Source organism: Heloderma suspectum, chromosome 11 (assembly GCF_057233095.1).
Source record: "Heloderma suspectum isolate Gila_16-S chromosome 11, 16-S_ref, whole genome shotgun sequence".
Taxonomy (NCBI): Eukaryota; Metazoa; Chordata; class Lepidosauria; order Squamata; family Helodermatidae; genus Heloderma; species Heloderma suspectum.
The window spans coordinates 8572472-8600254 of NC_139468.1; the positions used below are offsets into that span (position 1 = coordinate 8572472).

General features: G+C 46.2%; 1 protein-coding gene across 2 annotated transcripts in view; it reads right to left on the reverse strand.

Moving 5' to 3' along the window:
- The window catches only part of LOC146336951 (neuronal acetylcholine receptor subunit alpha-7), a 123567-nt gene that overhangs the window by 87982 nt on the left and 7802 nt on the right, over window positions 1-27783 (reverse strand). For both annotated transcript variants that reach the window (XM_084816743.1, XM_084816742.1), the window contains exon 2: window positions 20367-20506. Coding sequence is in view for 1 of the 2 variants with exons in the window: in XM_084816742.1 (XP_084672868.1) it covers window positions 20367-20506 (140 nt within the window). In the remaining variant the exon portion in view is untranslated. The remainder of the gene's footprint in view (window positions 1-20366; window positions 20507-27783) is intronic.

Consider the following 27783-nt stretch of genomic DNA (forward strand, 5'->3'; position numbering starts at 1 on the left):
GGGCGGGGGCAGAAGCAGGCCCAGGCTCAGGATCCGCCTGGTGCAGCTGCTGGCTGGTCCTCCTTCCCCAGGCTCCTATCTTCTAGGTGCCAGTGCCAAACATGGCTGCTGATTGAGTGTCATTTTGATTCACTTTTTCCAGATTTATTTCTCTTTCCTCTCCTTTTGAAGAGGGGTATTCAATTTTATTCTCACAGAAGCTGTTCTCATCTCTGACAAAGTATGGCATATCCACCAAAGCTCAATTAGCTGTCAGTGATAAGCAGGAGAATTGGGAACAAGCAAGATGAGGGAAGTATGTCATGGGAGGATCCAGGGGATGGCAGACAGAGAAAAGAAAGGTCCAGGAATGCCAGGGTGAACAGGGAGCAGTAAGCAGACAGTGAAAGATCAGGGAGTTTGTGTTGCCCCAGCCATGGGCATCGACCTCTTCATTTATTGGTGCCAAGATAGTGATAAATCAGACCCAGGTTTACTTACAAGGAGGTAGTTTATTGAGTAACTTACAGCACACAGGTGTACCCAGTGGCTGGGTCAGACAGCTTCTCTGAACCCAGAGCCATCGGGTACAATGGGTCTTATACCATACTTAGCAATAGGCAGCATAACAGCAGCGAGTGCCCCCTAGCGTGCATTCCCAGCATGGACTAACAGCGTCTGGTTCCCAGCACAGCCACCTGTAGCTTTAAGGTAAACAACCTTACTTCTCAGGCACAGCAGTGATAAGACAAGCTCCTTATTAGCAAGGAATGTTCTTGGAACTGCTTCTCACCCTTTTGACTCATCTGGCTACATCAAGAGGCCTGTTAAGGGAAACAGCATCCCTCTGACCAAAGGCAGAGAGCATTATGGATCTAAACCACTCTAAAACTACTAATAGCTTGATTCAGACCTGGGGCCTTACAGAGTTGGAGGCGGTCAGCAGCCCAGCAGGAAATGTCTGTAAAGGGTGTTAGGAAAGCAAGAACCAAAGGCCCTTCAATACACATGAAAGTATGTGGTGGTAAAATCCTGAGGTGGTATAGCATCCTGTACCATTGCAGGGAGAGAATGCCATTTTTGTATCCTCTCCCATGCAACTTCCTGCAAAAGAGAAATCTAATATATCAGGGAGAAACATTTAAACCCTGCAGTGCTGTTTTTCTGCATTGCATGGGGCATGGGCGCATCTTTTAGGAATATATCTTATCTCCCTTTGAAGTTCTCTAAGCCAATGGCCCTCACTACCTCTGGCAATGAATTCTGCAAGTCAGTTACATCTTGTGTAGAGTACATTCTTTTAGCTGACATGAATCTACTGCCGATCAAGGTAGCGTTCTCCTCTCCTCCAGCTCTTGCAATGATTCTATATCTGATCCTATATCGGATGTTCTTCTCTAACCCGCAAACTGCAGAAGGACTTACCTTTATTCCTGAGGGAAGCTCAGTGCCTCCAAACAGCAGAATTGTTCAATCACTCCCACCTCCTGTCATATCATCATCTCTGGTATGATTTTATCCATTCAGTTTGTGTTCCTGATTTTTCTGGGACTGTATCATCCCATTGGTCCCTGCACATCCCAAATAGCCCCTGCTGCAAGTAGTTCCAGAACACCCATTTCAGGTAATCAAATCCTGAGCAATATTTCTCTCCATGTGAATTTCTTTGCTTGCTTTCTACTCCACTTCTCAACTTAGGAGCAAAAACATTTTCATATTTTCCTCTCCCAATAAAACAAGGGCTACTTAAAGCCTTTCCGATGCCATATATGTGCATATATGAATGATTGTAACCCCAGTCTGGAGTATGCAAGTATCCAAAGTACTTGTATATTTATCTATTTAAAGGAAAACCAGAGATAAGAACTCATTTTTCCAGAGCTCAAAGCATCTTACACCAAAACACGTCAACAATAAAAACCAAGCTATTTAAAATTATTAAAGTCAATACCACCAGAATTAGAAGATCAACAAACAGAACATTTTCTAATGCAAAGCAGACTTTCTTAAACCCTTTATGAAAGAAAGAAAGGAAGGGAACAAGGAAGACATGCAGCCGGATCCTGACCTGCTGATGTTTTGCTCAGAAGGAGGGCTACTACTGATGAAAGAAAGTTTCGAGGATTCATTGTATGAGTTTTAGTCAATTGACGGTTCAGCCAATTCACTTGGCTTATAACTAAAAACAACAGTTCTGAATTTTTTTAAAAAATACTCTGTTGTTGTTTTTTAGATTAAGGACTTCGGTGTTGTAACAGACATAAGAACGACCCTGTTGGATCAGACCAGTCGGGTATCTAGTCCAGAATCCTATTTCAAAATAAAGCCTATTTGATTACTCTGGGAAGCCCACAAGCAGGGCATGAAGAAGGCAATAAGCTTCTCTTCTGTTGTTATTCCCCAGCATGCTGCCTCCAGACCTGAAAGTGGTTTGCAGCCACTGTGACCAACAGCATCAGCTTTAAAGAGATGTTCCCTCTGCCATCAGAGAGAAGTCAGAATATCTCTTCCAAAATGGTGCTTGCCATTGGCAGTTTTAGAACTATTTATTTCTTTATTTCGTTTTTATACCACCCAATAGTCAAAGCTCTCTGGGCAGTTCACAAAATTAAAACCTCAACAGAAAATACAATATAAAATACAATCGGTTAAAGCTACAGAATAAAAATACAACCACAGTAAAACCTAGCAGCAGTGCGGATATTTAAAATGCATGAGTAGATTTAAGACAGCAGAGCTAAAAAGCTGGAATGCTAAAATGCTAAAAATGCCTGGGAAAATAAAAAGGTCCTCACCTGGTGCTGGAAAGAGTATAATGTAGGCGCCAGGTGAACCTGTCTAGGGAGTTTGTTCCACAACAAAAAAATAGTAATATAAATACTATATTGTTGTTGTTGTTGTTCAGTCGTTCTATTATTTAAAAAAAAATGTGCTCCACCCATCCTGGCTATGGACAGAGGGACATGTTTTCCCCCGTCACCTTTGAAGGGATGAAAATGGAGATGCTGGCTGTGCTGCTGTTGGTGAGCAGTGCTGACACACACACACTCCCACCCCATTGCCCTCATCAACATGCCCCCATCCCCCTAGCCATCACCGTCACACCCATGCCATTGCCACCACCTGCCCCCTGGGAGCTGACCAGGGCCCAATGCCTGGCTCTGAGGGGGTCCTTCCTCAGAGCCAGTTGTTGTGGGAGAGGTGTCCTGGAAGACCACACTCCCACAGAGTGAAACAGAGGATGGGCAGCTGCTCCAGAATTCTCTACTGGCTGTTCTCTTGCTACAGCATTTGCCACAGCAAGAGTGTGGAACCAGTGGGGCTCTCTGGAGCACCTGCTACTGTTGCCAACCAAGTGGCCACTCTGGAGAGCCCCACAGGCCCTGCTCTCCTGCTATGGCAAATCTCACAGCAGGAGAGCAGCAGGCAGGACTCTCAGGAACACCCACTGTAGTGAGGGTAGTGGGATCAGTTGCTGGTTTGGGACTGAGCAGGAGGGTTTCGGGTGCGTCCCACAACTGGCAGATGGGAACACTTTTTTTTTCCACCTACTTCATGCTGTAGAGCTCCTAGAAGGCAATAAACCTTCTCCCCAACCCGGTCCCTTCCAGAAGTTTTGGACTACAATTCCCATTGTTTCTGATCCTTGGCCATCTTGGCTGGAGCTGAAGAAAGTTGTAGGCCAGAATATCTGGAGGGCTATACCCACTGAATTTGGCTAAAGCAGATGGGTGAGCATTTTGTTTGGTTATATTTGGATAAAAACTTACCAAATTTCTTTAGAAAGAAAATGGGAAAAACATGAGATTTCTTTAAAAAAAATGAATGTGGGAGATAGCAAAACTGACAGACTCATCCATTCCTAGAAGTACAGATTAGTTCATGATCAGTATTTAAAGTAAGGGTGGGTTTGCCCATGTAAGGTAGACAGTGGAATGTGTGTTCACCTTAAGTGTTAGGGAATCAAACGGTCTGAGGTTGAATTAAAGAGGTTCTTTAAGCTGTTGATCATTGTAGATCCCCATGGCTGCTTGGTAAACCCATACCTTCTCATGTTTTCATTGCGGGGGGGGGGAGGGTCCTGGCAATATAAACAATTAACTTATGGAACTCTGTGCCACAGGTGTGCTGATGGACCCCTGGTGAGATGGATTTTAAACTGTGCTAGACTATTAGCTATTAAGTAAATCGAACCTCCATGTACAGATGGAGTATACCTCTGAATATCAGATGCTGCAGATGATCAGTATGGCTATTGGAACAATAGGGATAGTTGCTTCACAACCAGATGGACTTTTATCTGGTCTAGCTAACATTCCTCACATTTTTAAGACTAGGTACTCGGTCTTCCTAGGGGAAAAATGCATTCAGTTTGCATCTTAATGAGAACTCACCTAATGCTGCCCTTGCAAACCAATATGCAAATCTAAACTCAGTTATCCTCTGAAATTTCCACTTCTCCAAATTTTTCAAGGGAGTTCTCCAATCAAAAAATGCATACAAAAATGTGTGTGTCATTGGAACTAACATTCAACAATTAATTATATTGGGAAAATGGCTTGCAAAAATGTCTATATTAGTCAAAATCGCTTTCAAAAATGCATGTATTAGGAGAAATGTGCAGACAAATGCATATATATTTTTTCATGCAATCTTTTTTTTAAAATTCCCAATGTTTGGAATAAACTGAATTTAAGATTGGAAAAATGAGAAACTGAGAGAAACCAAAATCAACAGCTTCATCCATCCCAAGTGTGGAGTGCTATCCTGACTGACTGGATACTTGCTTCATTTCTGTCTCCTTTCAAAATGATTAATGTGATGTATACACCCAGAAACACACTGGTCCCAGAAGTTGATCCCAGAAGTTGTCCGTTTGTTGCCTGTTCACATATCAATTGAAATCATTGCAGGATTTCTATTGGTATCTTACTGAGAAGAAAAGCCTCAAAAGTGGTTTTCTCAATTCATCTGAGAAAACAAGTCTAACACCAGTTACATAAGAGGAAGTGGGAGAAGGAAAAGGGTAGAGGGGGTTAGCTGCGGGGAAATGGGTTTAGGAGATTACAACAGCTAAACCCATTCATCCCAGATTTTGATTTACTCTGAATTTGTTTCCATTGATCCTCAACTAAATATTATTGTCTGTTGTTATCCTAGGTAATTGTCAGTAAAATCCAGGCTTACAGGATTGGGACACAGACATCTACCCCATTACCAGCGCCAACACACAGCTGTTAGCACAGTCAGGGCACAATCCTATGCGTTTAGACAGGGGGGAAAACCTACAACTCCCAGCATGCAGGGAATTGTGGGACATTTTCCTGTCTAAACATGCATAGGACTATATGCCCTAAAAGTGTGACAATTCTACCTAAAGCAGAGAAACAGCCAACTCTTTTCATGTAAAAATGGTGGCTTGGCCTTTTTCGTAAATCCCCATTTTATGCAAATGATGGCCGTAAAGGAGCTATTTACACAAGGTTACAGGGATAAATGGACCATTTACGCCTGTAATCTTGCATAAATAGCCACTTTCCAGCTGGTATTTGTGTAAATGGGGGGTTACGAAAAAGGCTGGACCACCATTTTTATGCGCAATGGTGGCTCGGCATGGGATCAGGCGGCCACACACTGCTCACCAGGCACCCGTGAAATGCCTGGTGGCTCACTGCACATGGCGAATAGGGTCGGGCGGCTGGCAAGGGCCAAGCAAGCAGCACATGGCATGGACCGGGGTGAGTTCGCCCATCCTGACTCTCTCTTCCTCCAAATTGGTGACGGCCTGGACATAAGATGGCTTTGAAGTGGGCTGCGGGAAAGGAAATCAGCAGGTTCCCAGAGGATGATAGGTCTATCAATGGCTATCAGCAGTAATGGCTAAAAGTCTGAAGACCAAATGCCACTGAATACCAAATGAGAGGGGCAAGAATAAGGCATTGCCTTCTAGTCCTGTTGGTGGGCTCTCCAGAAGCATCTGACTGAACACTTTAGGACTCAGCATGAGCATGCTGAACCCAATCAACCTTGGATTGGACCCAGCAGAGTTATTTTTATGTTCTTAAATCCTCCTCAAAAATCACCTTTAAAAAAAGAAAGAAAAAACAATAGGTTGAACCCTTTGGAACATAGGGAGCTGCTTTATACTGGGTCAGACCCTGGGTCCATCCAGCCCAGTGTTGTCAACACTGACTGGAAGCAGTTCTCCAGGGTTTCAGGCAGGCCTTTTTCCAGCCCTAACTGGAGATGCCAGGAATCAAATCTGGGACTTTCTCCATGCAAAGCTAGTGCTCTACCATTGAGCTATAGGCCCTTAAGCCTCCTCCTCCGCCGAAACCAAGTCAAAGCACATGCTGGTGCTTCTACTTGTATTTTGTCCCTTGTTCTCCTCATCTCCCTCCTCTCTCCCACTGATGTCTCCTCCCCTGTCAAAATGTTGACTGTAAGTAGCTTGGGGGCAGGGACCTGTCTCTTTGTTCACAGCAGCTTTGAGGAATAACCGTGGAGTAGCACAGATGGTGCTGCTGCATCAACAGTAAGTAATAATTCAAACGATTTTGGACTGCATCCTAAAGCCAGAATGTGCCATTGGAGAGGATGTGTGGCTGCTGCTGGCAAAATCAGTATCGGCATCCCAGTGTCCCATCCTCCACATGCAACATCCACTAATGCAAAACTATTGATGACAGAAGAGTCCACAATGATAGCGTTGGACACCAGCTTCCTGGCATCTTCTTCTCCCTCCAGATTCAACTAGGATCAGACCCAGAAGCCACTCTGAGCTCAGCACCTGTCTTAGTTGGATCTGTTCTGCTCCTCTTCCACCATCACCACAGCACTTGACACGAGCCCCTTCTATAACCTTTATGACCTGCCCGCCTGAGGAACTCCTTCAGGATCTCTTGCCTCCTTAAGAGTCCTGCTTTCCCTCTTTTACCTTCCCCTTTCCAACAACATGGGGTTTAGGCTGTAGGCACGAGGTGATTGACACTCTAGACACAGTGTTCAACCACAACAGTTTGCTGGTAAATTAAAGCAAGCAAATCACAACTGAAGTTATTTACACAGTCAAGCTGAGTGATACAAAAGGCATTAAGAGAAAACAAAAGTTGCAAAACGCAAGTTCTTTTACCCTAGCTGCACTTCACACCTCTCCAGGCTGCTTCTTCCTGCTCTTCCTTCAGGCTCTGGTCTCCCCAACTCTCTCTGGTTTTCTTTATATACCCTCAAAACTGTAATTACTGTTTCAACCCTGAAGAAATGAAACTTAACCTGGGAATTGAAACTGAAACCTGACTAGGCAAATGAAACTACTCTTTCCCAGGGATACCCCTTCCCAACACAAAACTCCAGGTCTCTAGGCCTGACCTTTTTCTTTTCCTTGCCTCTGTAGACCCCAAACCTTCACAAACCGTTTTTCCTAATTTCTTGGAGCAGCAGGGAGAGCTCCTCTTGGACTCCCAGCATGCAAGTGGCCTCCTGCCATGCCCACTGTGATTAGTTTGCATCAATAGAAGTACAGTTTCAAAACTGCAGGAAGTGATGGTTCCACTCTACTCTGAACAGGTCAGATTTCACCTCAAACACTGTGTCCACTTCTGGACACCACACTTTAAGAAGGATTCACATCAGTTGGAATGAGTTCAAAGAAGGGCAACAAAAATGATCAGGGGACTAGAGACTAAGTCCTACAAGGAAAGTTGGAAGGGGTTGGGCATGTTTAACCTTGAGAAGAGCAGACTGAGTGGGGTATGATCGCACTTTCCAAGTACCTAGAGGATTGTCATGCAGAAGAGGGCCACAACCTGTTCTCTGTCATCCAAGACTTTAGCCATGAAATAATGGGCTTAAGTTACAGGATGGTAGATTTTGGTTGGACATCAGGAAAAACTTCCTAGCAGTCAGGGTAGTCAGACAATACAACCAACTGCCTAGGGCAGTGATAGACTCTCCTTTGCTGGCAGTATTCAAGTAGAGACTGGACAGCCATTTGTCCACGATGCTGGATTCCTGCATTGAGCAGGGAGTTGGACTTCATGGCTTAAACAGCCCTTTCCAACTTTAGCATTCTATGAACTCTCTCTCTCTGTTGCCACTAAGTAGTTAGGGAATGGGAGGTGAGGGTTCCTTTTGGATGTTGCAGTAGGACCCACTTCACCCCAACATGTTTGGGGCAATTTTGAGGGGGGACAAAAGCCATCTCTAGGCTCACTAACATTGAAATGTACAGGAAAGGCACCATTACCCACAGAAACCTGTTTGTTGGACCAACTTGAAAGAGATTGATCTTGTGTCACTCCCCAACTGTGAAATGCGCTTCCCCCAAGAACTGCGATTGGCCTCCACCCTCTTGGGTTTTAGAAAGAGTATGAAGACACATTTTAATTTAGATTTCTAATTATGCAGTTTTAATGTTTTTCTGTTTTTACTGTACCTGTTTTGATGGCTTTTTACCACCACCTTGATGGCTGTTTACCAAATAAGGTGGTTTCTTGGTTGGTTTGTTTGCTTGCTTATTTATTTAACTTATACCTCACTTTCTACCCAGGAAACGGTGCTCAGTGTTAACAACAACAACACAAATTAATGAGAAGGACCACAGCTTGGTGGTACAGCACATGTTTGGATGCAAAAGGTCACAGGTTCAATCACACCAAGAGTCAGGGTGGTGTAGTGGTTAGAGTGTTGGACTGGGACCTGGGTTCTAGTCCCCACATGGCCATGAAGCTCACTGGATGCCTTTAGGCTGGCTCCCCCACACCAATATTGGTGCAAAACCTCTAAACTTGCCAAATTAGTCAGTGTGACACTAGAAACAGACTACGGATTGAGAGCTGCATTCACTATGAATAGAAGCAGGAACTATCGTAGAAGCTGGCTTAAAGCCTGATAGTGCAACCCTATAATGTCTACTCAGAAGTAAGCCCTGCTGCATGCAAAGGAAATTACTCCCAGGTAAGTGTGTATAGGGTTACTTCATGAACCATGAAGGCCTCACTTCAAAGCTCACCTCTGCTGTCAGTGAGCCAGTGTGGTGTAGTGTTTAGAGCACTAGACTGGGACTCAGGAGATCTGGGTTCTAGTCTCCACTCAGGCTCAGCCAGGAAGCTCACTGGGTGACTCTGGGCCAGTCACTGACTCTCAGCCTAAGCTACCTCACAGGGTTGTTGTGAGGATAAAATGGAGGAGGACCATGTAAACCACCCTGGGTTCCTTGCAAGGGGAGAAAAGGTGGGATATAAATGTAATAATAAATTATCATAAAAACCTCTGGCATCTCCAATGGAGACAGGGAATGTCCATCTCTGCCCAAGACCTGGGTTAGATGGACACACAGACTGAGCTGGAATAAGAAACCTTCTGATGTTCCTAACAAGCATGGCCAACCATGTTTGCAGGAACTTTGCACGTCATAATAGATGGATGAGATTGCATCGCCCTAGCGCATGCTGCAGCGTATTGCCATGGCATTGCCTCTAGAATCCTGAACTGCGGAGCAAGCAGCAACACGATACAAGAGAGGCGGGGCAGGAGTTTGTGCTACATACTACGAGGACATTGCCGGGCACGTAGGTCCTCCCCATGCCCAAGTCCTGGAGCACCACCAACTCCCAAATACCTGGAGGGCATCCAGCAAAATCCTTTTTTGCCCTCAAGTTGTCACTGCATGTACAACCCTCAAGAGATGCCGATTCCATGGATTAGTTCCAAAGTGGTCCACAGTGTAAAGATGGGTACATCTGTCCATTTGATTTCACTTTGTTTCTCATTTTCCCCCACATCCAGTTCATTTTGTCCTAGTTCCACAGCAGTTTGCTTTTTTTTTTAAAGTCAGCACCAAAATTTGTATGCATTTTCATGCACATTTCTCCTACCATATGAACTTCGTGCTGACTTTTTCCATCCATACATCCATACATGCATACATATATATATGCATTTTCCCTTAATATAATGCAGTTTATCTTATTTTCATAAATATATGCATGTTATATGTGCTTTCTCCTCATATACAGATGTTTGATAGGAGAACTGCATTGCAAAATTCAGAAAACTGCAAGTTTTGGAATAAAGCTGCATTCCAGTTCAGTAGCATAGTGGCAAATTCAGAAGTGCAGGGTCCCTTCGTGACAGTCACAGCCACATCCCCTCACAGCCATGCCCCCTTCTAAGATTGTACAGCCTTGTAAGATATACAGCCTTCAACTGGGATCCAAAAACAGTGCAGCCGAGAGTAAGGCAGGGGTATTTCAATTGGATGTCTGAGAAAAAATGCAGGGGTGTTAATCTTTTTCACCCGCTCACTCAGTCAAACACAAACATTTTAGGTTTTAAAAACATGATACTCTGTGGGAGCTTCACCCGCTCAACTCAGCCCTCATGGACAGACCCCTTCTCATTTCAGCAGCCCCCTTGCACACTCCCTTAGCACCCCAGCATTACCCGTTAGCCTTTCCTAAACGCCTTCATCATATCTCCCCCCTCCCCCCCAACAGAAATGTCCACACACCCAGCTGCATTGAACCACACACACACACACATACACACACACACACACACACACCTTCTTTCTTCTCTCCCCCAACTGATTTTTCCCATTTCCCTCCCCTCCACCAGGGTTTGTTTGCCCAGATACATGCCAACCTTGTACCAAAAAAGTGTACAGCAGGTTGCATTTGGCAACTCTGCTTACTGTAGAAATTAATTAACAGTGCAATGCAATGGGTCTTTATTTCGAATTAAATTTACAGAGATCTTGGGAAGGCAGCTAAGGCTGCCGTCCTACGCACACTTACCTGGGAGAAAGCCCAACTGGCAATTGAACGTAGTGGGGCTGAATTCTGAGTAAACATGCTTGTGTGATAGATCCTAAAAACTGGCACAAACCAGCCATCTGCCCTGCCCCCTAAGTAAATAATGGAAGCAGTGCCCCCTCTCTCCTGCTGCTGCCATGGCCAGCAGCAGCAGCAGCCCTCAACAGGGGGCCCGTGTTGCAGGAGAGGAGGGCAGCCCCGGGTGCACAGGCACGGAGCAGGGATGGGCAGAGAAGCCAAGAGCTGAGGGGGAGAATTGGGGGGGAGAAGGCTGCAGAGCTCCCTCAGGCTCCCTCTCTCACTTGCCCCCTTTGTCTGGCAGGCTCTGCATAGGAGAGGAGAGGCAGCCAAGAGGCAGCCGCCCGCACTCCCTCTGCTCCCTCCTCCTTCCCTAGCAGACTGCAACCTGGCTGGGGGCTGGCTTCAAAACAGTGCCAGAGCGAAGCCTCGGCACGACCCGCCACCACTACAATGCTGTTCCCCTTCATCCATTGGTTCAGGAACCATGAAATATATAAGTATTTCATGGATTTGTCAAAAACAAGTCCTGCCAGACAAATGGAATGGATTTGTCAAAAACAAGTCCTGCCAGACGAATCTGATCTCATTTTTGGATCAAGTCACCTCCCTTGTAGACCATGGGAATGCTGTAGACATCATATACCTCGACTTCAGCAAAGCTTTCGACAAAGTGCCCCATGATATCCTGATGAGCAAACTAGCTCGAAGTGGGCTAGATGAAACAACGATCCGGTGGATCCACAGTTGGCTACAGAATCGGACTCAAAGAGTGCTTATCAATGGGACCTTCTCAAGCTGGGGAGAGGTAACGAGTGGGGTACCGCAGGGCTCAGTCCTGGGCCCAGTGCTCTTCAACATTTTTATGAATGACTTGGAGGAGGAGGTGCAGGGAATGCTGATCAAATTTGCAGATGACACAAAATTGGGAGGGATAGCTAATACTTTGGAAGACAGAAACAAAATTCAAAGTGATCTGGATAGACTGGAGCGCTGGGCAGAAAACAACAGAATGGCATTTAATAGGGACAAATGCCAAGTTCTGCACCTAGGAAAAAGAAACCAAATGCACAGTTACAAGATGGGGGATACGTGGCTCAACCACACTACGAGCGAGAAGGATCTTGGAATTGTTGTCGCTCACAAGCTGAATATGAGCCAACAATGTGATGTGGCTGCAAAAAGGGCAAACTTTTGGGCCGCATTAATAGAAGCATCGCTTCCAAATCCTGGGAAGTACTAGTTCCCCTCTACTCAGCACTGGTTAGGCCTCATCTGGAGTACTGTGTCCAGTTCTGGGCACCACACTTTAAGAAGGATGCAGACAAACTGGAGAGGATTCAGAGGAGGGCAACAAAGATGATCAGGGGACTGGAAACAAAGCCCTATGAAGAGAGACTGAAAGAACTGGGCATGTTTAGCCTTGAGAAGAGAAGACTGAGGGGAGATATGATAGCACTCTTCAAGTACTTGAAAGGTTGTCACAGAGAAGAAGGCCAGGATCTCTTCTTGATCATCCCAGAGTGCAGGACACGGAAGAATGGGCTCAAGTTACAGGAAGCCAGATTCCGGCTGAACATCAGGAAAAACTTCCTGAGTGTCAGAGCAATACGACAATGGAACCAATTACCTGGGGAGGTGGTGGGCTCTCCCACACTGGAGGCCTTCAAGACGAGGCTGGACAGCCATTTGTCAGGGATGCTCTGACTTGGATTCCTGCATTGAGCAGGGGGTTGGACTCGATGGCCTTGTAGGCCCCTTCCAACCCTACTATTCTATGATATGATTCTATAAGTGTGCATTAAAATGTGAGCTGAGCACATTTCTCTCCCATCCGTAGTCCAGAAGGAAGGGAACATATGTCATTTGGGCTGCAATGGAAGCCAGTATGGTGTAGTGGTGAGAGTGCTGGACTGGGAGCCGGGAGATCTCGGTTCTCGTCCCCATTTGGCCATGGAAGCTCACTGGGAGACTTTGGGCCAGTCACAGACTCTCAGCCCAACCTACCTCACAGGGTTGTTGTTGTGAAGATAAAATGGAGAGGAGAAGGATTGTGTATGCTGCCTTGGGTTCCTTGCAAGAGGAAAAAAGGTGGGATATAAATGCAATCAATCAATCAATCAATAAGGTTTCATCCATTGATTGGTTAGATTGATCCACTGACTGACTAGCCAACATATTTTGAATTGACTGCAATACTTTTAATCGACTACAAAGGTCTTTCCAATGAATCAGACAGCAAATATATGTGAACAGAAACCTGCAGATTACAAGTACCGTGTTAAAAGAGGCATTCTTCTTCTCTTGCATGGGAGGGAATGCCTCTTCCAATATGACTGCTATGACACACACCTCATCTAAAAAGAAAGTATGATTTTTGCTTTAGATCTATTCAGAGTGTAAGAGGAGCCATGCTGGATCAGACCACAGGTCCATCTAGTCTAGCATTGTGTTTGCACAGTGGCCAACCACCTGCCCGTGGAAAACCCACAAGCAGAACATGAGTGCAACAGCGCCCTCCTGCCCGTGGAAAACCCACAAGCAGGACGTGAGTGCAACAGCGCCCTCCTGCCCGTGGAAAACCCACAAGCAGGACGTGAGTGCAACAGCGCCCTCCTGCCCGTGGAAAACCCACAAGCAGGACGTGAGTGCAACAGCGCCCTCCTGCCCGTGGAAAACCCACAAGCAGGACGTGAGTGCAACAGCGCCCTCCTGCCCGTGGAAAACCCACAAGCAGGACGTGAGTGCAACAGCGCCCTCCTGCCCGTGGAAAACCCACAAGCAGGACGTGAGTGCAACAGCGCCCTCCTGCCCGTGGAAAACCCACAAGCAGGACGTGAGTGCAACAGCGCCCTCCTGCCCGTGGAAAACCCACAAGCAGGACGTGAGTGCAACAGCGCCCTCCTGCCCGTGGAAAACCCACAAGCAGGACGTGAGTGCAACAGCGCCCTCCTGCCTATGTTCCCCAGCAGTTGGTGTACACAGGCTCACTGCCTCTGGTACTGCAGGTAGCAAACAGCCATCAGGACTAGCAGCCACCTTACCCATGAAGCCCTAAATGGTATGGCCACACCCACTGTGGGCTTTGCCCCACCTCCACTCCACCCACTTCAGCTTTTCTCCGGGCTGAGCGAGGCACAGAGATTCCTCAAAATCCTCAGCACAGAGGGAGGAACTCCATCCAAAGGGGAATGGAATGGAGGGAGAGGGGCATGCAAGGGAATCCCAATCTCAGGTCAGAAATACCAGCAAGGATGCCTCCAAGGCTTTGCCCCCTGGAGGAGCCAATGGCTCCATAGGCCAGATCAGGGAGCGCAGGGTGCTGGATTAGGCCCAAAGGCTAGGGGTTTTGCACCCCTGGTCTGTACCCTTATGTTGAATTAGTCAATAAATTTACAATGTAACCCTATACACGTTTGTCCAGAAGCAAGTTCCATTGAGTTCAGTTGGGCTTACCTGCAGGAAAGATGGTGTAAGGTTTGCAGGCTTAGACTGCAATCCTATGCACATTTTCCTGGGAGTAAGTCCCCTTGGGCTCAGTGGGACTTACTTCTGAGTAGACGTGCATGGGATAGCACCATCAAACCCATATAGTGGATTGGCTAAGGTTGCTTCAGTTGCATGATGGCCCCAGTGTCACTGTGCTCCAGATTCCCCCACACCCACAGGTGGCAGCCAAAGAAATGGAGAGAACAGCAAAATGTGAGAACTGTTTGGGGTCTTGTATTATATCATGCGCCTGTATTACTTGACATTGGGGGCGGGGGCAGAGTTAACAGGGGCATGCAGGGCTGTTTTCAGCAATGGCCACAAACCCTGCTCTGTGATGTCTAGCTTCAGCCTAAATCAAAAGGTAGGGTGAGAAGAAGGAGAACATTACTTCTGCCTGTTTCTCCTGAAATTAAAGAAAAAACTATCTTCAACTATCATTTATGTTGCTCCTAATGCATCTTGCAGTGAACCTCTGTTGAGGTTATTCAGGCTTTGGGGAGAGCCCAGAAGACCAAAAGTCCATCTTTAAATAACCATTGTCAATTAACATATGACTGCATAAGCAGTGAAGGAGGAAAGTGTATACAGAGGGGAGAAAACTTGTTCTTTCAGATTATGAATTCTAGCCTTTTAGAAAGAAGATTCTTCCAAGGCTCTTTCTTTTATTATCACAGAAAGGTGTTGCTTTTTATCCCTTCCACTACAAATTCATTTTAAAAAGAAAAAATCCAACTATAAAGTGCTTTTAAACTAATCTATGGTCATATACAGTACTCTTTGAGTTTGCTTTGAGAGGAAATGGTGTGTGGGTGTATTGACACATCATGTGGAGTTTTGTGATTTTGAGAGTCTTTTCTCCAAGGGCTTTCTTCTGGCAGGCACAGAGGCTCCAGGGAGGATGGGGGTGGGGGGGAGAAGGAAAGGGGCTGTTTAACCCTTTCTTCCCAACTAAAACAAAAAGTTTTTCTCCCACAAGGCATAATTCACTTCTAGAATTCACTGCCTTATTCTTTACCTTTTCACGGGGTGGCTACTTTTCTGCAAAAACTTGCCAAAAGGCCATTACACACAGTGGGAGTGTCACAAAATTTCCGCCCCTTTCCCTCCCCCTGCTGATTACTGGTGGTTTGGTTGTGATTGGCACACAGTGCAGGTGGACAGCAACATCCACTGAACTGCCCAGACCCCACTCCCACAGACACCGGTTTCCCGGCAAACTATTGGAATGCTGGCATGCCAGCTGCTCTCTCCTGTGCAGTAAGCATCTGAAGTCGGGAGCAAAAGTCAGTGCATTGCATTTAGTCATGGCATGGCAGCATGGCGGCAAGCTGGCAGATCAGTATACTGACATGCCCACACCCTGACGTCACCCGTTGTCATCATGGCCGTGCCCCCAACAGCTCCAAACAAAGTGGGTTTTTCACACTACAGGAGAAGTACATGGGCAAGCCATGGGGCTGGGGAAAATACTGCATTTTTTCCATTTGGGGATAACATGGGATTGTTGTTGTTCAGTCGTTCAGTCATGTCCGACTCTTCATGACCCCATGGACCATAGCACGCCAGGCCTTCCTGTCCTCCGCTCTCTCCCGGAGTGTGCTCAAGTCCATATTCATTGCATCGGTGATGCTATCTAGCCATCTCATCCTCTGCTGTCCCCTTCTCCTTTTGCCTTCAGTCTTTCCCAGCATCAGGGTCTTTTCCAGAGAGTTTTCTCTTCGCATTAGGTGGCCAAAATATTTGAGCTTCAGCTTCAGTATCTGTCGTTCCAATGAGCAGTCAGGGTTGATTTCCTTTAGGATGGACTGATTTGACCTCCTTGCAGTCCAGGGGACTCGTAAGAGTCTTCTCCAGCACCACAGTTCGAAAGCATCGGGATAACATGGGATAGGCAGGGGGAAATCACTGGAGGACTATGATGTTGTGTAATGGACCAGCAAACTTCCATGAATGGCCAATCATGAATGTGTGATAAATTGCAGGTGCCCTTGGACAGGAAAAACTCCTACAACTCCCAGCATCCCTCCAGCCAGCCATGCTGGCTGGGCTATGCTGGGAATTGTAGGGGGGCGGTCAGTCTAAACATGCATACGATTGCACCCTTAAGCCCTTAGTGCCTGTAACTAAGCCTTGGGGGAGGCATTTTAACCTTTTAGAATGGGGGGAAATGCACAAAGCCTAGGAAACCACCGAAGGATTGGTGGTTGGGGGAAAGGGGGTGAGGTTTTCCCCAGGAACCTGGAGAGCCAGTTAGGGGCCACAGGTGGGGCAGATTTCAACACCCCTGCTTGAAATGCTAATTTCTCTAATTCATGGAGGATAGCTCTAACAGTAGCTAATGGAACTGCTTTGTTCAGAGGCAGTATGCATTTCTAAATACTAGCAGCTGGGAACAAAAAGATTAGTGCTCTTCTAGAGGAATCTGGTGGGTCACTTTGGGAAGATGCACATTTGAATGTGCTCCTATAGAGACATAGAAAAATATCTGCACACAGAAAGGTAGCATGTCAGGTAGAGTAGGGCTGTATGAACCTCCCCCCCCACACACACACACACACTGTCCAGTCTGGGAGGGAGGGGTCCCTCAAGGGGCATTTCTGGCCACTCAGGGCCCCGTGGAATCCTCTGGAGCCCAGCTGCATCCACCAGAGTTGGTGGACCAGCTTTCTGGCTCCCTATAAGACATGATATGGAAATGGTGGCTGCCATTAGCCTATCGTGGGAAAAATACAGCCATACATAGTGTATTGTACACCATTTCTGGCTGTAAAGTACTGACTTTGACATAAATAAGTCAAAGTAAGTGCTTTATGGCTGCAAATGGTGTACAATATGCCATTTATGGCTGTAACTTTCCTGCCAAGCTAATGGCAGCCACCACTAGCATGTGTCTTATAGGGATCTGGAGAGCTGCCCCACAGACCTCCTCCAGACTCATAGTAAGTGAAGCCACTCTGCCATGGACTCCGGAGGCTGGAGTCCGTGGAGGAATTCTCCAGGATTCCTAAGATAGAAAGGCTCAACCTATATTATTCCATGACATGCTATTGGAGGGGGCATTCAAACATATTGCCACATATCCCTCCCTCCTTCTCCCATCCCCCCAATTCCAATCCTAACCCAATTAAAATCAGAAGCCTTGGATTTCATGCCTATTTCATCCCTATTGAGGATGCCACCAGGCCAGGGCTAGGACAACACCTTAAATTCAACAGTGGAAGACTGGATTGCAAACAGCAGAATTACAGGGGACCTTTCATCAGAACAGGATTATAGGTGTCCAAGACATTAGAGAGCACAAAAGGAAATTTAAGGCAGCAGCAAACATGAGTTTATTGCTTATGGGCATGCTAGCTCATTTTAATAAATAAAGCGAGAACCTTCTCTCTCCCTGACTATGTTTTTAGCATAGCCTGCTAGTTGGTGGTGAAATATTCATGTCATGGGGAATAACAACCCATCGGCCTAGTCTTTATCTAAGCCAGGGGTGTTGAGCCTCTTTTAGTCTGAGGGCTGGATTCAGTTTTGGAGAACTGGCACAGAATTGGCACATTCTGATGGTGGGTGGGGCCAAAATTGTCATCTTATTTTAACTTAATTGCCAATAAGTAAGCCATAGGAGAGGCATTTTGACCTTTTAAAATAGGGAGAAATGAGCCAAATCCAGGAAACCACCAAATGATCAGTGATCAGGGGAAAGGATGAGACAGTGTGCCCATACGGGTAACCCCACAGAGCTGGATTGGGACCCCAGGAGGGCCAGAGGTGCTACACCTCTGATGTAAGCCCATTGTGAATAGTTCTTGAAGCCACTGGAATCAGTGTCACGCTGACTTGTAAGGGGGGGGGGGTCGGATACCAGTGTTTCCCTTGGGAGCCAAGAGAGAAAAAATGGGGCAGTATCTTTTGTTGTTGTTTAAGTTTCTGGAGCTGTCTGGCAGAGTGCAGCCTCAGAAAGCTGCTGAAGCCAATGGGTGGGAGATTCAGGACAGATCAAAGGAAGGACTTCACATAGCGCAGAGTTAAACTATGGAATTTGCTACCACAGGATGTGGTGATAGCCACCAATTTGGATGGCTTTAAAAGAGAGTTGGACAAATTCCTGGAGGAGAAGGCTATCAATGGCTACTAGTCTTGATGGCCATTTGCTACCTCCAGTACCAGAGGCAGTGAGCCTATGTACACCAGTTGCTGGGGAACAAGGGTGGGAGGTGCTATTGTGCTCATGCCCTGCTAGTGGGTTCCCAGTCAACAGCTGGTTGGCTACTGTGTGAACAGAATGCTGGACTAGATGGACCTTGGTCTGATCCAGCAGGGCTCTTCGTATGTTCTTACATTCTTAAAGCTGTAAGGATGTGCTGCTTTAATCCTAAAGCCACAGCCTGCGTGCATTTTTTTTCCGTTGCAACTGCTCAACCTGTACACTTGCCAATGAACAGCTTGTTATTTAAAAACAGCTTTGTGTTTAACAACTTGCATGGTAGCCATGGAATTCCATGCAGGAAAGGGAGTGAGCTGCCAGGGGAAGGACAGGTTGCTCCATCCCTCCTTTTGGCTCCTGAACTAGCTGTGGAGGCAGAAAAGACCCTTCCTCTGGCACCACCATGGAAATGCAGCAGGCTGGCAGAGGCCTGATGAAGTGATCCATCCCTCCTCTGCCAGTCCTCTTGGTAGAAGACAGTTTTGTTTTGTTGTTTCCTAACCTGGTGAAGGGCTACAAGCCTGTATTTCCAAGCTTTGCCTCCTCTGCAGCCTGCATGGTAACTAGGGATGCTGCAGAAATTCGAGATGGACTAAAATGAGTTCAGATTTCTAAGAATCTGACCTGTGGAATCCACAGCAGACCAGCCTCCTCTGACCGCACAGAGCCCATGGACTTTCGGATCTTTTTTTTTTTTTTAACTATCCCAAAATTTACACAAATTTATTCGTAGGAAAATACACAAGTTCCTTCTGAGACATACGCCATCCTGGACAATATATGTGGAGAAAAGTTAAATGGAATGGACTTTCATACACCAATATTTATTATTTATTTATTTATTGCATTTATACCCCGCCTTTTTTCCTCTTGCAAAGAACCCAAGGCGGCTTACATTCTCCTCCTCCTCTCCATTTTATCCTCACAACAACAATCCTGTGAGGTGGGTTGGGCTGAGAGTCTGTGACTGGCCCAAAGTCACCCAGTGAGCTTCCATGGCCGAGTGGGGCTAGAACCTGGATCTCCCAGCTCCTAGTCCAACACTCTTGCCACTACACCACACTGGCTGGAATGGACTTTCACATGCTAAATGTTACGTACTAACGTAAATTACGTAAACTGTTGCGAACCCTCTTACAAAATTCTTTGCACATTTTCCCATGAAACTGAACATTTGAATCCATCTGTGAGCAGACACTGGAACGAACAACACCACGCAGTCCACAAAGCACCCACAGGACACATTTCACAAAATCTGGGCATCCCTAATGGTGACACAAGCTATTAGCTTCTTACCAGCAATGGTGTGGTGGAGCCAAGGTTCACAGTGATGCAGTACTGGCACTTTTTTTTAGTAAGGGGGATACTGTCACCCCCCCCCCCTGAATTCCCTGTCCCCTCTGAGCTTAGCTGCAATCCTAACAGTAGCTGGGGGGAAATGGATTTTCCCAGCAACGATGTATTGTTCCTAGTTGTAAAGCATTTTGGAGGTGGCTTGGTCTGGAATGGGAAATGGAGAGCCATCAGCTTTGCTTGCTCCTGATGGAGATGAAAACTGCTAGAACTAGTTTGCTGATATGGATCAAGACAGCTGCCTGCATTTTGGTCTCTCCTTGGGGGTGGGGCTGTGGGGACTGTCCTGATGACTGCCTGCACTTCAAAATGTACCCCCGCACAATGGCATAGCTGTCTAATAAAAACATCACAATAATGCAGGCTAGTCGCTTCTGTGGGCTTATTTGCAAGGCCACCTAAGACACCAGGAACACTAACATTAATGGCTTCTCTGAAACTTCCTCCCCTACCAACAGATGTTTGGAAAGACTAAGTTCAACCAGAATTATAAAAATGAAAAGACTTACCACATCCATGATTTGCCTGAGGCTGAGACTGAAAGAGACAGTGAGTGGCTGGGAATCGTTGGCCACAGGCCTTTCTAGTGGGTTGTAATTCTTTAGGAGTTCCTTGTAGAGTTTCCTCTGATACTCTCCTTGCAGGGACACTGGGAAAACAAAGGCCAGCAGAGAAGAGTTTAAACACACATCACTATTGGAAGTCACTTGCAGATGTCATAGAAGTGGTCAAAACTCAGCTCACATCAGCTACAGCTTCAGCCAAGTGAGTCAAGTGCCTTCCAATAAACAGCTGTTCTTCTGAATAATCTTACCATGATCTGTTGTCATACAGGGGCAAAGAGTGCAAGCTGTGAGTCAGGCAACTTGCAGTTTAAATCTCACCTTTGCCATGTACTCATTGTTTATTTAAAGTATTTGAAAGATGCTTTTCAAGGCTATGACCTCACTCAGCAGCATACAAAGAAAAGCACAGTCAGATACAAGACATAACAGCCACAGTACCAAGCATAAAGAATACTTTGCAGAGTTGCTTTGAACACGCAAGTCAATTACGAATTCAGTTGAAGGCATCTTTAGACAGAAAGATCTTTACTGCTCACTTCTATGCCTGAACAGAAGGGCTAGGCACATGTCAGTAGGCGGGGTGTTCCACAGTGTTGGGGCCGCCACTGAGAAGGCCCTATCTTTTGTGCACACCAACCTATGGAATTTTAAGGATGGGCATTCATAAAAGACCCCTGATGTAGATTTGAATGGCACCCTTCAAATAGCCTGGTCCCAAGTCATTTTGAGGGTTAAGACCAGTACTTTGACTTGGGACCAGAAATTTGCTGGTAGCCAATACAGTTGGCACAAAAAAAGGATTGGTGTGTTCAGACCACCAGCACCCAGCCAACTACATTTGGTGCCAATTGGAACTTCCAGACTAGCTTCAGAGGCAGCCCCCACTTAAAATGCATTGTAGTTCAGAGGTCAGCAGTGGATGGATGATCAAGGTCAGGTCCAACCATTCCAGGTCCAGCTGTAGCTTGTAAAAAGTACACCTGGCCATAGCCATTACTTGTGACTCACCAGGCCATGATGAGTCCAAGATCACCCCCAAGCTGCACATCTGGTCTTTCAAGGGTAGTGCAACCCAAGTCAGTACCAATTTCACACGACTATCCAGTCCCGCTGACTTCCCAGTCCACCAAACCTCTAGCCCTCTTCAGGCATTGGAAAAAGGGTGCAGTCTCTACACATCAGGAGAGGGAGCAGGAATAAGCACACTGGCTCCAGTACCATCCCTCCATCACCATTCTCATTGCACTCCAAATGACGAGGTTGACTGTCTGCCATAAGGAGCATCTTTTACCCATCGAGGCTCTCTGTATGATTTCGAACCCTGGGAAATCAGGGTTCTAGATTCTGCAAAGAGCCTCGACGGATAGAGGAAGCTCTCCTCTGCAGACAAGCCAACTTCTACACATGGCGCTTCCCCTCCTTGTGTTTTGGGACTACACATTTTTTCCATGTCTGAAGAGGGCTTCTGTCTTTGCTGGATTAAGCTCCAGCTTGTTTTCCCTTATGCATCTAAGGCAGGGATGGGACAACCTGCTGCCCACCAGAAGTTGCTGGATAATAACTCCATCATCTGCAACCAATAGCCAGGAATGACTGGAGTTCTAGTTCAACCACACTTGGAGGGCCAAACGTTGCCACCACCACCACTAATCTAAGATTACCACAAAGTAATCTTAAACAGTCCACCATCTCTCAGCCTCAACCTGGAATCGAACATGTGGTGAGAATAAGAAATATTGTGGTGTAGTGTTTGGAGACGGAAGGGGGAGACCCAGGTTCAAATCCTCACTCCGTTATGAAGCTGACTAGGTGTCCTTGGGTCAGTCTCTCTTGCTCTCTCAGACTGGCTGACTTTGCCTGAGGCGGCAATCCTATGCACACTGACCTGGGAGTAAACCCCACTAAACATAATGGGACTTATTCCTAAGAGGACACGTACATAGATTTCCATTCTAATGTATGCAAAACAGTTTTTAAAATGTCATAATTATGCAAAATTAAAGAAATATGCAAATGTGTTCAATGCACATGATCACAGATTGCTGCTCTACTTTGTGCAGAATTTGGATGCCATTTTAAAATGTTGTTTCCGTGTGAAATAGACACAGCCTTACTTAAGACAGGGGATGTGTGAGAAATCAGTTTGTTTCAGATGAGAATTTACCTAGTTCACATCCCCTGAACTTAAACACAGGCTCAAACACCATCTGTAGTCAAAGACTGCACATTTCCAAGTTTGTGAAGCAATTTGTGGACCAAAGAAAAATGTGTTCAAAAATGCACACATTTGAAAAATACGCCTGAAAAAGTGCAAAAAAAAACACTAGTCGATTGGAGAAAAGTGCATACCTTTCAGAAATATGTACAATTGGTGTGTACTTCTGGGAAAATGCACACTGAAATATGTACAAAATTCCATGAGGAGAAGAAGAAAAATGTTTGCAATCTGATACAGACATGAGTTGGAATGAACTTTGAGGTGGAATTTAGAGAATTTTGAGTTTTGCTGCTTCTCACATCCCTACTTGGGACTGGCTCCTTCCCTTGGCCATCCTGAACAGGCATCTTTGGAAAGGCAAGAAACTCATTTTATTCAGAGTTGCACCAAGGATGAGTGTCTGATGAGATGCAGACACTTTAAACAGATGAAGAATACTTTTCCCCCCAGTGATTTCTTGTTCCTGCAGCCAAGAATACATTACAATCTAAAACTTGCCAGCGAAGTCCAATGGGGACAACCAGAGAACACAAAGTATGCATTTCATCCAGATATATAATTTGGGAATTACCAGCAAAGAGGGGCTTGGATAAGAGAGGGAGTGGAAGGTCAGCTAGAGTCAAAATGACCTGTCAAGATCCATTACATTAAGAAATTCATTTCACTAATATATCACAAGCAAGTCTTCAATAAATCCATCCAGGATGGTCTGGACAATGTGTACATTATCCAGAGAAAATGAAACTGAGCCAGCATACACAAGTGCATATGAATTTTCCTTATGTAAGGTGATTAGTCCATCTAGCCTTGCATTATCTACCTGGATGGGCAGCAGCTCTCAAAGGTGTGGGACGGAGCTGTTTCCCAGCTCTGCTACCTGAAGTCATTTTCTCCCCTCTTTTTTTGGAACTGTCAAGACAGAGCTAGATACAGGTTTTTGAGGGATCTTTTTTTCAGGGTTACTCCTTCTCCCCCACTTACCTTCCATCACAGTATCCTTTTTCCCTCCTCCCCCATTAGAGGATGCAAAACATGGCTTTTGCACTCACTTTAGCCCTAAGGGGGCTTCAACAGGACTAGAAGAAAGCATGAAAAAGAGGCCTACTGCATTCTTGCCAGGTACCCCTCCCACCAGGAGATGGTGGGAGACTCCAAGGCAATCTGCCATTCACAGAAATACCATATAGCATAGCCTAGCACAGCACAGCACCAGTAGTGTAGTGTAGTGTAGTGTAGTACAGTACAGTACAGTACAGTACAGTATAGTATAATACAGTACAATATAGTAGTAGTATAGTATAGTATAGTATAGTATAGTATAGTATAGTATAGTATAGTATCAGACCACACTGGTGTTCTTGGCCAATACTGTCTGCTCTGACTGACAGGCAGGGACGTATGGATTGCTTAAAATCCATTCTGTCTGTGTTTTGCAGTTTGCCAGGTGGTTTTCTTCCACTGCCTGCCCATCAACAGATTTGGATTTTTATTTATTTTTTTGGTTTGCGTATCTGTGCAAATTTGCACATGCGGAAATGTGCAAATTCCCCCCAAATGAGCATGTTCATGCTTTAGCCTGTGGGGGAAATGCACATTTTTGGCCAGGTTTTTTTTAGTTTTGTGCATTTTCTATTAGGAAATTTGTGCAAAATTAGGGAGTTAGAAAAATGGTCCACAAGTCCCTGGAATCCGCCTGACAGGGGAAAGCCGGTCCTCTGAGGAATCTGTGGGTCAGATTCATGAAAATCTGAACTCATTTGGTTCCACTGAGGATTTCTCTGACATCTCCGGCATTCTCTGGCAGCTCTTGAGCCTCTCAGGGAGAGAAGGGTCTTTCCCCATCACTGCTGCCCACTCCAACTTCAGGCTGGAGTTGTCAGGGACTGGGACTGGAAGGGCGCCTCCTGCATGCAAAGTGGTTGCACCGCCACTGAGCTAGAGCTGCTCTCCATTTCCCAGCTGGAGGAGTGCCTAGAGGCCATGGAGAAATCAGTGCAGAAGGGGTGTTGAACCTCTTTCAGGTCAACACCCCTTATTGGACCAGAAGCCTCTCTTGTATGCAAAGGATGTGCTCCAACACTAAGCTCTCACACCTCCTCAAGGTGATTCCCAAGAAACCTGGAAAATAAACATGAATCTATACGTTTCCCACCTATTTGACTTGAGTCATTACTAAGAATGTAAAGTTTCTATACATGGGAAACCCTTACCCACCCCCTGCAAAAAATATGACCATGTGGCAACAACAACAATAGCAAGAAAACCCCCGATATAGTGGAAACATCTGCAAGGGTTCACTTTTTTAAAACTTTGTTGACTGCTTTAAGAATGATGATTGCATTGCACATAAATCTCATAAATACATAAGCAGTGTTATCTAATTGACTGATGCTATACAACTTTGCACTGCAGATGGAGACTTTTTTTAATACTTTCCTTCATAGGAAGATACGTCATATGCAATAAACTAGCACATTGGGGTGGAATGGAGAGAGAACAGCTGTCTCATGGCTACCCCTCAGGAAACTGTAGGGGGAAAGCATTTTAGGAGGGCCTAACTGTGGGTTCCCCACATTTTTCAACAGCAGCTCTGAGAAGTGGAGGAGGAGAACAGGAGAAGGGAATAAACATTTCCTCTACCACCACCCTGTTTTCTTGATTAAATTCACTCTTCAATGCTGATATTTGCCCCATAGGGGGAAACGTATCACTCCAATGCCCTCTGGGCATATCTACTTCCAGATGCATTCAGTAGGAAATGTAGCACAATCCTATGCAGAGAAGTTAAATGCCACTGTGCCCAATGAGGCGTACTCCCAGGAAAGTATATATTAGCATCACTTTAATTCCAAGCCAGTGTGCAAGGAGGGGACCCTCACAGTGCAGTCCTGTATACATTTACTCAGAAGTAAGTCCCCTCTGTGTTCAACGGGGCTTATTCAAAAGTGTGTTTAGGATTGCAGCTTTTTAAGTCACCTTTCCCAAGCCCTTCATATATTGGACTACAACCCCCAGCATTTCTAATCATTGGCCATGCTGTCTGCGGATGATGAGGGTTAAAGTCCAAAACAGATGGAGGACAACAGGCTGGGGAAGGCTGTTTTTACTTCTTTCCTTCAAATAATAATGAGCATCGGCTAATGTTAGGAGCACTGCATTGCATTGCACACTATAAACAAGACTTGAACTATCCTTTGAACCTGAGTTATGATGAACCTCTTCAGAGGGGACTCTGAAATGCAAAGCAGTTGTGCTCCTAGCACTACATCTTTGAACCTGTCTCTTGAAAGAGAAGCTCATATTTATATGAGCTTATATCCTGTTATATTTATTATTATTATTATTATTATTATATTATATTTATTTGTTATATTTATATCCTGTTTCCCGCCTCCCAGCTGAGCAGAGCAGAGCAGAGCAAGCTGCTCCAGCTGGTCCAGGGACTACAGAAGCAGGCAAGCTCCCAGAGAGCGAGCGAACAGAGCGAGCGAACAGGGGGAGCAAACAGGAGTTGGCCAGGGGAGTTGCAGTGGTTGAAGAGACAAAGGAGACAAAGGAGACAGAGGATAAGAGGTAAGTGGGTTGCAGGAAGCCCAGGGCGCTGCCCTTTATCCTTCTGACTGGCTGTGAGCTCACCAGGAGCTTCTGAGAGCTCCAACTGAATTGGAGGGGTGTGGCCTGAGTACTCCCAGCAGCTGACTGGGCGGGAAGCTTCAGTCTGTTTCCCGCCTCCCAGCTGAGCAGAGCAGAGCAGAGCAAGCTGCTCCAGCTGGTCCAGGGACTACAGAAGCAGGCAAGCTCCCAGAGAGCGAGCGAACAGAGCGAGCGAACAGGGGGAGTAAACAGGAGTTGGCCAGGGGAGTTGCAGTGGTTGAAGAGACAAAGGAGACAAAGGAGACAGAGGCTAAGAGGTAAGTGGGTTGCAGGAAGCCCAGGGCGCTGCCCTTTATCCTTCTGACTGGCTGTGAGCTCACCAGGAGCTTCTGAGAGCTCCAACTGAATTGGAGGGGTGTGGCCTGAGTACTCCCAGCAGCTGACTGGGCGGGAAGCTTCAGTCTGTTTCCCGCCTCCCAGCTGAGCAGAGCAGAGCAGAGCAAGCTGCTCCAGCTGGTCCAGGGACTACAGAAGCAGGCAAGCTCCCAGAGAGCGAGCGAACAGGGGGAGCAAACAGGAGTTGGCCAGGGGAGTTCGGCAGGGGAGGTCAAGGGGGAGGCCCCTAACATTTTTTTTTATTTTTTTTTACTAACTTTTTTTCATTTATTTGTCTTGTAACACACACTTCCACACCAGTGGGACTCTGCTTTTAACCTCTACTGAGTAGAGGAGCAGGCACAGGCTAGTCTAGAACAATCACAAAGCTAGACACAAAAAGGGAGAAGAGGCTATGGAAGGACAGGACTCTCCAGTGGTGGTGACCTGCAAGGTGTGTGCAATGTTTGTTTTCTTGCCTGAGAACAACATGGCCTACACCTGCAACAAGTGCAAGTTGATCACGCTGCTGGAGGAAAAAGTAAGTGGACTGGAGCGGCGACTGTCAACCCTCCGGGGAATAAGAGAACACGAAGAGTTCTTGGACAGAATGGGGGAACTACAGCAGCAAAGGGCAGACCAGAAGCTTGAAGAGCAACAGCAAGATGAGGCAGTGGGAAATGCTGAGGTGAAGAAAAATGGAGTAGAGGATACTCCTTGGAAAACGGTGACAGTTAGGAGAAGAAGAACTAGACGCCACTCTGCACCAGTGGAAGCGGTGGAGCTGTGGAACCGATTCCAGGTACTTGCAGATGAGACTGGAGGACAGCCTGCAGAGGAAGAATCACAGGGGAACCTGCATGAGAGTGAGCAAGAGGCTGAAGGTCAGTCAAACAGAGGCGATGAAACCCAGGCCTACAAGAAGAAGAAGAGAAGAGTGGTAGTAGTGGGAGACTCCTTGCTGCGTGGGATCGAGACCCAAGTATGTCGCGAAGACCCGTGGACTCGCCAGGTATGTTGTCTCCCGGGAGGACAGATTAGAGACGTGACTGAAAGGTTGCCTGCACTCATAAAGCCCACTGACAGGTATCCCTTTCTTCTCATCCATGTGGGAACAAATGATACCGCCAAGCGGAGCTACGAAGAGATCACGTCAGACTTTGAAGCTTTGGG